The sequence below is a fragment of the Homarus americanus genome, unplaced genomic scaffold, assembly GCF_018991925.1.
Source record: "Homarus americanus isolate GMGI-L3 unplaced genomic scaffold, GMGI_Hamer_2.0 scaffold40248, whole genome shotgun sequence".
NCBI classification, from domain to species: Eukaryota; Metazoa; Arthropoda; class Malacostraca; order Decapoda; family Nephropidae; genus Homarus; species Homarus americanus.
The window spans coordinates 6,728,185-6,740,576 of record NW_024712526.1 but is presented as its reverse complement, the minus strand read 5'-3'; the positions used below and the strand labels follow the sequence as shown (position 1 = coordinate 6,740,576).

At 39.2% G+C, this 12,392-nt stretch overlaps 2 protein-coding genes across 2 annotated transcripts in view; one reads left to right on the top strand and one right to left on the bottom strand.

The window, feature by feature from the left end:
* The first annotated feature begins 688 nt into the window (after nt 1-688).
* LOC121863509 (histone acetyltransferase KAT6A-like) lies at nt 689-10,594 on the top strand. The gene is made up of 8 exons (XM_042362190.1): nt 689-760; nt 2,813-2,975; nt 5,993-6,181; nt 7,038-7,155; nt 7,867-8,219; nt 8,712-8,828; nt 9,636-10,274; nt 10,343-10,594. Exons 2-8 carry the CDS (start codon nt 2,820-2,822, stop codon nt 10,592-10,594), a joined length of 1,824 nt encoding a protein of 607 aa, XP_042218124.1. The 5' UTR covers nt 689-760; nt 2,813-2,819.
* Nucleotides 9,582-12,392, bottom strand: part of LOC121861675 (CWF19-like protein 2) — a 29,560-nt gene continuing 26,749 nt past the window's right edge. Inside the window, exon 18 of the mRNA XM_042359579.1 lies at nt 9,582-9,706. The gene's annotated coding sequence lies outside the window, so the exon portion shown is untranslated. The remainder of the gene's footprint in view (nt 9,707-12,392) is intronic.

Genomic DNA, 12,392 nt, shown 5'->3' with positions numbered 1-12,392 from the left:
AGAATCCCCCCCCCCCTGGAAAAGGAAATATACAGTATATTTCTTTATTGATCGGCTAACGAGCTGATCAGTGGTGAAGAGGATAAAATGTATACTGTACCTGTACAGAATATGAAATTACAAGTTTATTATACAAATATTATGCAAATCATAATCTCACATTACACATTAAATTTAATTTTTAATACAATTAAAAGTTACCAAGTTTATCAGCAGGCCTTAATTTTACTGTACTCTATAGATCTGAACCTTTTGGCTATATACATAAACAATTTACAGTCACAAGTATAGGTGTTTAAGGTCACATGCTAAAACGAACATCAACTGTTATTGTTTGTATACAATTACATATACTGTGTAGACATACTCGATCAATGTAAATATGTATTACTCATTTACTGAAGAAACAACTATCCATCTTTATTTTCAATATAATACAATACTGCAGTTACCCTTAGGATGTACGTTTTCTGTAAATATGTTTGTTTACATATTTGTGGTTGAGAAAGTCAATACAAGGCCTTTAGTACTTAACCCAAAAATCTTAAATGATTTTCATCATATTACAAATATAAAATTAAGTATTTATATTAATATATAGCTTTATATTTAACTGGTAAACGATACTTATAACCTTTTTAACAGAGATTGCCTGCGAGTACATTAGTAGATTTTAGTTGACTGCTCGCGCAACTTTTGAGAGTTGAGGTAAGCAATTGATTAAGTTGGTATTGCTCACCGCATTGGCCTTAAACAAAAGGTAAGTTTACCACAATTTATTTTCATTCTGATGTAATAAGTAGTGAAGATAACTTCAATTTCACATTGAAAACCTAAGTTATATACAGAGTTATGACTGTATTGGTCTCAAATACAGTATAGTACATTTCCAGTTTTCCTAAGGTGTGATTTGTGTTGTGCTCAGTGCTCTTAGCCTATAATAATATTCCTTCATACTGAGGCCTCAAACTATGTTTGCATTGTATTGCAGAAATTTAGAAGTTTATGAACCAATTTTGGTAATCTGTATCTTGAGCAATGCTATTCCAAACCTAAGTATCTCTTGATAAATATTTCACAAAGCATTGTTGGTCACTTGTGAATAATAAACTAATTTGCAGAAATCTCAGTAATATGTTAATATTTGATGATGTACACCTGAACCACTAACTTGAAGATATTTCACCAGAGCTGAAAAAACTTTTCTCTGTCAAACTTACTTCTTGAATAGAAAGGTATTGGTGTAGGAATTGCAAATTTCCTACTTTTGGTTTTCCATTGTTTTCAACCTCAACACACTTGTCTGTTATGTGGGGAGCTATCATTACCAAGAGAGTCAAGAGCACATTTCATAGACTTTAATGTTTCCACTAAAACATGAAAAACCAATAGTGTCATGAAGCAAAAGTTTGAGGAGATAGGCAGTAACATACATCAGCCAATCATAGGCATCCCATGCAGTCACATGATAGTAGTGGCCAATTGTAGCTCACGAGCAATCTGAGACTACCCACCCATGCATCCCGATATCGGAAACATGACGTAATCTCTTGGAAATTTGTTCCCATGCCCAGAATACAGAGTTTTCCAGGAATTTCTCTGAATACCTATTTTTTTTTTTCTGGCTCTTGTAGAGTTCTGGGGATTTAAGATTTCAGCTAACTGTATTTGCATAGTAATTTCTGTGTATGGCTACTTCAAAATATATACTGCACCTTATATTATTTAAAATAATTAATGATATACCAAAACAATTACAAGGATTTATGGCAATTTTTGGATACTTTGCCTTAGCGGCGTTTTATACCTAAACCTTTGTGGCTACAATATTTCAGTAACACAGGTACTGTACTTGATGAGTGTCCAGCCTTTCGTGGCTACCTGACAAAATTTCTCCATAGAAGATATAAGCTTCTTTACCTCGAGAAACATTTAAAATTGTAAAAGAAATGTATTTTTGAGATTTCTGTTTTGATATTCGAAATGAGTACCATTTTACTCCTACCTATTTTCATTAAAATTTTATTTGTGATCCAGTCAGTTTTAACCAGGTTTCTCTTTTGTTCTACTGTATATGTTTTCCATTACCAATATCATTTCCTTGAATTCATTTTATTGTTGTTCTCTTTCTTGCTCTTCAAGTCCTTCCTCAAACAATACAGTATTGTAAATACAGTATGTTTTGAGTTCCAATTTCATATTCTATTGCTGCCTCAGTTTTTGGTCTCTGATGGCAATTTTTTTTAATTATGTACATCAAGACAAGTTGCTGAACTTGACTCTCTTTGAAATGCCCACTTCACACCTCACCTGAAGAATATGGTACTGTATATGGAACCTTGGCTACTTTAGGCTGCAATCAACCATAACTGCAAGTTTCTGGCCAGATGTGTGACTCTTAAATTTAAGTGCAATCTGATTGTAGTTTTGGGTTAGAAGCTGTTGATACAATCTCATCATCATTTATACCCTGTTAAGATTTCTATGAGTTTTTTGGGCCTTATGGTTCATTTTGCAAGTGAATGTCAGTTGATTTGTCTGTGTTCCATTTCACACTTGTTAGCAAGAAGAAATACTTGGTTCATCAAGAGGAAGACACTGATGACCAGGTCAAATATTTGTACTGTACCAAATTAGTTTATGAGTGCTAAGAATGTGATTGATGAGGTACTGTACTTGATAGTGGTGCTTGCCATACACATACCAAATAATGGCTTGTTTTGAGTAGTCAAAACCTACCTGTATATGCAAGCTTAAGCTAAGTTGGTTAAGTTAGGTAAGATTGATCATTTAAATTTTTTGGATCCCACAGACTTGTGATGGAGCAGGACCATTCGTGGCCAAGAGGCCGACATGGATGGAATAGTGATAGTATGGCGCTGGGTCTGAGGGAAGGGGATCCTCAGTCTCCCAGAAGGATGCACCACTCAGGCTCACCCTCACACAAGTTCAGACAAAATAGACCAGTTTGGGATGTAAGTTTCAAAATCTAAATTTTTATTTTTCTGGCACTAATGTTTCTGTGGGTGACTGAGGTGAGCTAATTTGCTACCTACAAATACATTAATTCCCATACCTTTTGCAAAGTTTTCAGTATGTCATGAAATGCATAAATTGTGAAAAATATTAAGACAATGTTTATGTTAGAAAAAAGGTAATGTCACAGGATTACCCAAAAACAATAATAGGAAACATAGACTACATTAAAAATAGATAGATACAACATGCAATCATTAATTGAGAAGAAAACATCATCATCACAGTTTTAGAACATTTTTGGGGAGGGTTAGCTGTGATTACCTAATGGCAGTATCCTGGTTACCATCATGGAGATTTGAAGCTATTTGTATTAGTAACCCACTTCACAGAGTGAGAACTGGACATTATTGGGAGAACTTTCAAATGCCCTCTTAGGTGGCAAGGCAAGGCCACAACTCCCTCCAATTACCTGCCTGCCTGCAAATGAAGAGAAAGCCATTCAGAAAATATTTTGAACTCTTACCAAGGCTTTGTAGATTTCTTTAAGCAAGCTGATCCCGATTGTTGTTTCACTAGATTTGAACTCGCTAGAATTTTAAGTTATAGGTTAGGGGAATTGCTGTTGTCTCCCCCAGCAGCAGACATTACAATGGTGCAAGATGAAAGTCACGTAGTACAGTATTTAAAGACAATTACCCTAAAGAGGCTACTCAGGATAGGGTAAAGTTTGAGTTGGAATGTGCCATGCTGCTGATACTTGATTCTATTTTGTCATTTCTTATAGCTTTACTGAACTTCTTTATACTGTACATAAACTTTACTTGATAACGTATAAGGTTCTCATAGATGTATTGTCAACAGGTCTAGAAATTACAACTCTGGCACCAGGGCTCCAACATGTGGCTGGAATCTAAAAACAAACTAGATTTCATGATTAGATTGTCTGTCACCTTCATACAGTACTTGTGTCCGGATGGATATTCATAATAAGTTTTGCTGTGAGCATAACACATGCTTCAATCGGTTTATTTGTTGACATTGGTTACAAAGTGCTCAGTCGTAACCAACCACTTCAGACACCAGTCATTCGCTTCAAAGCAGACCAAAGATATACTGCTTCGTTTTTTACTGGTGGACAGCTAAGTATTTTCTTTGTAGTATTAGACATGTGGGGTGTTTTGTCGCCACACAATCATAGGTGCTTATGTTGGTTTTTAGGTAGTGTTTCAAGATTGTTGCAGGTATACTTCATGTGAAAGATATATTTTCATATGGCAAATTTGTGAAAGATATAATAATAATAATAATAATAATAATTGACGGTTTATTGAAAAAGTTCTGCAGCCCGAAGGCTGAAAATATACATTGGACATAAATGACTTATTACATACATTGGTGGTTTAACAAAAGCCTTCATTAGAGAAAGGTGAAGGAACATACAGTGAACATATAGATTATTGTAGGTGTTGAACAGCAAAAACGTGGTGTAGTAACTCCCTCCCAGATGGTGTTAGGAGGGACCTCACGTGGTGTAGTAGTTCCCTCACAGATGGTGTTATGAGGGGCCTCACGTGGTGTAGTAATTCCCTCACAGATGGTTTTATGAGGGGCCTCACGTGGTGTAGTAATTCCCTCACAGATGATGTTATGGGGCCTCACGTGGTGTAGTAATTCCCTCACAGATGGTGTTAAGTAATTCCCTCACAGATGGTGTTATGAGGGGTGGTGTAGTAATTCCCTCACAGATGGTGTTATGAGGGGCCTCACGTGGTGTAGTAATTCCCTCACAGATGGTGTTATGAGGGGCCTCACGTGGTGTAGTAATTCCCTCACAGATGGTGTTATGAGGGGCCTCACGTGGTGTAGTAATTCCCTCACAGATGGTGTTATGAGGGGCCTCACGTGGTGTAGTAACTCCTTCACATATGGTGTTATGAGGGGCCTCACGTGGTGTAGTAATTCCCTCACAGATGGTGTTATATGAGTGAGGTGTGGTTCCAGGCCTTCCTATCGTAGACGGATTAACACACCGCTGGTTGTTGGGTCTCACGGGCCGTTATCACTGGGTACCTGGGACCTCACTGTGTGAAGGTTAACTTGGGTACTACTGTTACTGTTGAGTTCTCACTGACTTAAGCACTGTTCACCACTGTTCACCTCTGTTTAACACTGGTTCCATTCCTTTCCTAAATGAAATAGTAACTTCTGGCGAGAACATGTTGATATTCCGGTGGGGAGGAGGGTTCAGGGGAGGGAGTTGGTATGGGCCAACATAACAGTTGACCTGGCTGCTCCAAGAGGAGCGCCAGGTACGTCTTGACCCTTCGGTGGGAATTATTGTACGTACGGGGTATGTTTTTCTGTGTTGATAAATACAGCAAGCCTTCAGGAGATGAAGAATCAACTACAGTACTTTAAATCAATAAATTGGGAGGATGTTTAAACTTAGACAGATTGAAGTCTACATTCAGCCAAGACCGTTTACCACAAAACTATAAAAGGTGATGTTGATAAGAAAAAAGTATCTGCAACATAGTATTCAGATGGAACTCACAAAATGAACTCATTTATTTTCATCAAAGCTGTTTCTTTTACAGTGTTTACATATGTAGTCTTACACACATAAGCACTAAAGGATTAAAGTGTATTTAATGGTTTGATGTTATGAACATGGTGTGTAAATGCACAGAAACACATGATGGCATCAGTAGTGAGTGTGCTATTATCTGTTTATTCCATCATATTCCCCGTACTCTATACATGTATGGTAAAAAGTTAGACGTCTAAGGTCTCTGGATGATGGGAAAACCTTTGTGTTGTACTTTGTGATGGTGTTAAAGTTAAGTTCTTGGCGCAGAAATGCCAGGTCAGGTTCAGAGGATTTTGGGTCATTTGTGATACAGTGATGGTATTCTCACTTGCCACTAAGAGGTGTGGATTTTAATTCTACGAGGGACATCCGTGATATTTCACAAGATTGTGTTCATTTGACATACAGGAGTATTACTTTCAGGACACTGTACATGACTTGGCTTCCATGAGACTGACTCCAGCTGAATTAGCACGGAAACTTGCAGCTCGTCAGTCTTCTAATAAGGTCATTGCAAGAGCACAGCTGCTGGAACAAAGCCGAAGACCAGGATCTTATAGTCCAAACCTGCCTCCTTCCTTGGCTGCCAGGCTTCAAGCTGCTAGGCAACAGGTAGGCATATGAACACAGTTTAGACAATATTTAGTTGTACGTACAGAAAAATAGATGGAGTCTTGTGTTATAAAGTTGACATTAATACTGCATTGATCAATTCATTTTGAATATGGATCGTTAGAACTTTTGAAGAAGCAGGAAATCCAGGTACCATTACAATTGTCAACACTGAACATATCACCAGAACCTCACCTGCAGGAGATCAAACACAGTTGAACAATGGAGATGGGTCTTGATTATTTCCAAAAACTTGCTGAACCTATGCCAAATTAACTACAACTCGTGTTTCAATCAGACATTTTAATTACAGCAGGTTCTGTAATCAGATGGGAGTATAATCTATGAATCAAGCAAACCCAACATAACTAAAATGCTGTATATTATAAGATCATTTAGAATAGGTTAAATATGGGTAGATTGATTAGTTTTATCTGTCATAATAAATGGTTTATGCTGGACTTAATACAAAACTGTGGGGACTTATGGTATGCCTTTTCCATCTTATATTTATTTACTGTAGTTTCACTCTTTCTGTAATGTGATGGCAAGGTTAAAGATTCTCAAAGCAGTAAAAATTAATGAGTATGATTTTTGTAGGTCAGTTCTATTTTGTATCTGTAAACCACTAAACTAAACTGTATTTTGCCACACAAATTAGAAATGCTTCATGGTTTCAAGAGAGTATCAAAGGGAGAATGGCCTAGTTCAGAAAATGGGAAAATTTATAAATCCTGGAGTCTTATGGTCCCAACAGCACTGGAGTTTCAAAGTTTTACACTATACATCTGATGATTCATAACTTACTGTGGGAGTCATGTTTTTATGGTATTCAATCTATTTTTGTCTGTTTTAGAAGGTGGATTCATTACTGGCTCAATCCAATACAACCTTGCTGGCTTCACAGAAAATTCGATACTCTGAGACGCGGGCTATGCAAGATTTAAAAATGATACATCAACAGCGGAAACCTGGTAAGAAACACAAACACTCCTGTGCCTTCCCTATCCTTCTTTTTCTATATTTATTTCTTTAATTTTATGATTCTTTTTTTCTCATCTTAAATTTTTCTTCTTTCCTTTTCTCCTGTTTGAAGTCTTTAATTCAGTAGACCCTTGATTTAAGTGGGGCAGAGAATTGCCATACCATGCAAAAGCAAATTGCATTATTTTGTTCTGTGTATTTCAATAAGAAAGAGGGTATCTGCTGCTCCAAAAATTACACCAAAATATGTCCCAGAACATTCCACCACAACTTTTTTATACTTAATTGCCTCTAATGATGAACGAATGATGAAATGTGAACACAGAAAATTAAAACTGTAAACAAGTATACATAATTGGCTGAGACTGAAGGGCTGATGCATGGAATCCAAGATGGTTGACCTGGTTGGCGAGCAAGCTGTACATGTACCCGGTACTAATATGGTGTCATGAACTCATTGCCTTCTACTTTATGTGGTGGTTGTCACTTCTAAAGATCCTTTTTTGGAACTTGGTCATGACAGGAGAATAATATTGAAGGATAGGCATATGTACAGTAATTACAATATTTATTCCTTACCCTTTGAAGCACGTTTCCCCTGATCCTCCTGTTAGTGCTCTCCTCACAGTTTCTCTGTTGCTATATACTTTTCAACTTTTTAAAAAATTTTTGTATGTTCTTCATTTATGGACTACTTGCAGATGGAGAAGAGGACACAAGGTTAAGTGAAGGTGATGTCAGACCAGGTGATGTGCCCAGGAAAATCTCTCAACAACAGGATGGTGGTGGTGACACTTCCACTACCGGTAATCATGATCAAATGAGAGCTTCAGGAGTTGAAACTAAAGTTGAGAAAACCAAATCACTAAATCAAAACAGCAAAGCAGAAACTTCTGTTGTCACTTTAAAGGAATCAAGACAAAGAGAGCTAGCAGAGGACACAGCAAAGCAGAGGGCCATGTCCTCATCATCAAGATTGACTAAAGATACAAGGAAACCAGTTGAGAGCAGCCATGGGGCAGCAACAAGGACCAGCTTAGATCATACAATAACGGTTAGTATGTGTAACTGGTAGATTTATGTTGATGAAATGTAATTGATTTATTTTTCATATTTTTCTATCAGTCTGTTATCTCTTCTCAAAAAATGTAGAGACAAAATGCAGTGTGGATATTCCTCCAATTATGTACAGTGAATCCTGGACCTTTCTTGAATTTGCTACTTGTAAATATACTTTACACAAGCTGTATGAATGTGATCTTTTTCTGTCTTTTACTATATGTATAACCTTGTACCTTTCACAATCAGTCACCAAGGTAGTGATAAGAATTATATTAAAAACTTATAAGATGTTACTTGTCTAAAACTTTAATGTGTAGATTTTCATTAATTTGCTTAAACACAATCTATTGAATTGTGGTAGGTACATATTGTATACTGTATATACATCTATATTTTACTGTACTGCACAGGTAGTATTAAATAAGTTTTACCAGTTGTCACTAGCAGTTATGGAAAATAATGTACACTGCAACTGTATTCCCAGATGGTGGTGAACACATGCAGAGAACTTTGGCTGCAACTAGAGGAGGAAAGACTTACTAGGGAACGACTTCAACAGCAGCTCCAACAACAAGGGAATGTTATAACTACATTGACTGCAGTAAGAAACTTGTTTTTAATTTTCAGTTTGTTTTATAAGTGAGCATTGATGTTCAAAGTATAGCAGTGAGTGTTACGAGTTTGAAGTTAGTTGTAGAATAGTAATTACTGAAAGATAAATAAGAGATATTCCGTGCAATAGTGACGAAAACATCAAATTTATGTTTTGAGAAAATGTCACTTTTAAAAACATGAATACCTGGTAGCCTTAAAAAAAATTTAATAGAGAACTGTACTTATCAATTTTGTGAAATTGGTTTCATTTTGAAAGTATTTTGTTGTAGAATATAGTAATGATTAAAAGGAGAATGTTTAGTATCAAAATTGCAGATAGTAATATTAACAAAAGTATCCATTTGGATGCACAAAACAGTAATGTTTTCATACCTTTCCACAGTTCCACATATTTTTGTCTCATATAAGTGTAGGCTGCACATCACTATCAGAAGTACTTATCATGAATGCAAGAAATGCAAATGAATGACAAAAAAGTGCAGAGCCTCACAGCATAATGTATGTAAACAGAGATAGAGTAGGAATATGATTGAATTTGGCCATGACTATGCTTTCAAACTCTAAAACAGTGGAAAATAATATTATCGGGTGATAAACATGCTAAATGTGGACTGTGTATCATGACAGAACATGGATAGACCTTTCATGTACCATAGAAAGTAGATTTTTGGGACCATGGCTGATTTGTCACTTGCACTGTTGTCTATGTGATATCCATCAAATCCTGTGGAAGTCTTCTCTCTCTCTTCTCTTCTCTCCCCTCGTCTCTTCTAATTTAGCTTAAATTCTGCAGGAGTTGTTGCAGATTCAAGATCAGCAAGAAGCAATCCTGCGGGAGGTAAGCGATGCTCGTGCCTCAGGCCTCTGGGGAGTTGAGGGAGATTTAAGTGGTGGCAGCAGTGGCAGTACTGATGGTGGGGATGACTTAATCAGTACCCAGACATCTAGTGGTAGGATTACTGGAGGAAGACCCAGCCCTCAGCCACTATCCACCCGCCACCCTCAGAGGTCCATCCTTAGGGCCACTCGTACCATTCCCCCACCACATATGCGACAGCCACCTCCATACCAGATGCATCATCAGACAGCAAGAACTCATCAACAAGATTCGCATTTACCACCGTCTCATCAATCCCCACATTCACCACGCCCTCATCAACCCCCACATTCACCACGCCCTCATCAACCCCCACATTCACCACGCCCTCATCAACCCCCACCGCCCTCATCTTCCACCACGCCTCATCAAACACTCACATTCACCGCCCCCCTCATCATCAACCCCCACATTCACCACACCCTCATCAACCCCCACATTCACCACGCCCTCATCAACCCCCACATTCACCACGCCCTCATCAACCTGCATTACATCCGCATTCACAGTCTCACACACCATCTTTATGTCCACCAGAAATATCTTCATCACAAGGTAACCTCATAGCTGGAAGAACAGAAACACGTGTTCTCAGCAGTTACAGAAGCTCTGTATCTCGGCAGATCAGGGATGCACTGGTAAGTGAACAGTGTACATCTAATGTGCCTGATGGAAAAACTCTTTCCACTCACTCAGACTTTTCCAAGTTGTCACATGAGGGCTCAGCAGAAGTGAAGTCCTCTGACAAGAATGTGAGAGGCATGGGAGAGAAGCAGGCTGTTGCAGCAGCTAACAAAGAAAATAGTCTCATTTCAGTGAGGGAAGAGAGTGTCATGGACTCATCAATTGCAGAACTGCTTGAAAAGAAGAAATAAAAAAGATCACATCACATTTGTTACTACCCTGCATCAGGAAAATTTGGATGATCGTCAGTGTTGGTGAACTAATGTACGTATTAAAAATTTTATTAAACAAGTCTTTCTTTAAGAAAGTATTAATATCTCCAAATTTATGGAGTCATTTTTATTATATCATATTTTGCATATCATGATCCTAAGTATGAATAGTTATACTGTATCTTAATAATCTTTTGGGACCAGGACTTCATAACTAGGATAAGACCTAGCTGTCTTGATATTATTAGTAAATGTGATATATACAGTTTTACCCCGCTTAACGCGCTTTCACTTAACGCGTTTTCGCATATACGCGGTGCCTTGCCAAAGCTGAACTTTCACTTAACGCGGGTTTTTCCACAGCTACGCGGTGAGTGTCCGGCTCGGATGCTATTTTTAGATTTTGGCCATGCGCCACCCACCCGCCCGCCTGCCTGCCTGCCTCTCCCTCCTCCTCCCTCCGCTTGGGTAAGCGGCGCGGTAAGGTTGCGCAGTGTGTGTCTTTGTTGCGTTATCACTGACGTCATATGACGTCTCGGACTGTGATTGGCCATGCAGCCCTACCCCCCTCTGCTGCTAGCTGTAATTGGCTTAAAGTATTATGACGTGACTACCCCGGGGAGGGAGGGAGGGAGGAGAGACGACGCTTGACCTAGCCGCGGCAGTTTCATCCCTCAAGGCCACGCCGGGTTAACGCGCATCCATTGTTCCGTAAAATGGCTTCCGCCGGACCACCACCCCCAGAGAGAAACCTTTCCTTACCTGGACCCAGCGGCACTAAACCAAAGAAGACACGACGTTCATTAAGCTACGAGCTGAAGTACCAAATTGTTCAAGATTTGGAGAAAGGAAGACGCCAAGTTGATCTCGCGCGCCAGCATGGCGTCAACGAATCTACGATTCGTACAATAAAGAAGGATGCAGCCAAGATAAAGGAGCACATGAAGATCACAAAGTCTGCAGGTGCTTCATCTATCAGGTATTGCCAGAACAGGGTGCTGGCAAAAGTGGAAACTTTGCTGGTGAGTTATTTGGTGCGTCAGGCGCGACGCAACATGGCGGTGGACACGCGCTCAGTGCAGGAGTACGCACGTGAGCTATACGCAGCAGTGACACGTAAACTGGGAATTGCAGAGCCCAAACCCTTCAATGCTTCCCATGGTTGGCTGCATAGGTTTAAGAGGAGGAACAAGGTCACCAACATCAGCATTGTTGGTGAGGAAGCGAGTGCTGACCGTGCGGCGGCTAGAGAGTTTCCTCCGTTTTTACGTGAGATTATGGAGGAAGGACAGTACAGTGACGACCAGGTGTTTAACATGGACGAATCTGGTCTTTTCTGGAAAAAGTTACCTTCCAAGACCTTCGTTGTCCAGTCTGCGAGCAAGGTAAGGGGCCGGAAGATGCAGAAGGAACGCATCACCGTCCTGTTTACCACCAATGCCTCCGGTACCTGTAAACCAAAGTTATCGGTGATTCACAAAGCCCGCAAGCCGCACGCCTACAAGAATATGGACATGAACAAGCTTAATGTCCACTGGCTAACCGCACGTAAGGCGTGGATGTCCTCTTCTCTGTCCCTCTTCTGGTTTGACAACTGTTTTGTTCCTGACGTGCAGAAATTCTGCGAGCAACAGAATGTTCCTTTCAATATTTTGTTGCTCCTTGACAACGCACCTGGACACTCGCCCCTACTTATGGATCGTCACCCCAACGTAAAAGTGGTCTTCCTTCCTCCCAACACTACGTCATTAATCCAGCCCATGGACCAGGAGTTAAT

Bases quoted from the DNA above. Each gene is read 5' to 3' on its own strand.
- LOC121863509 (XM_042362190.1), top strand. From the start codon at position 2,820: ATGGAGCAGGACCATTCGTGGCCAAGAGGCCGACATGGATGGAATAGT. The intron at 6,182-7,037 runs GTAGGCATATGA...TGTCTGTTTTAG, and splicing joins TTCAAGCTGCTAGGCAACAG to AAGGTGGATTCATTACTGGC. The intron at 8,220-8,711 runs GTTAGTATGTGT...CTGTATTCCCAG, and splicing joins GCTTAGATCATACAATAACG to ATGGTGGTGAACACATGCAG.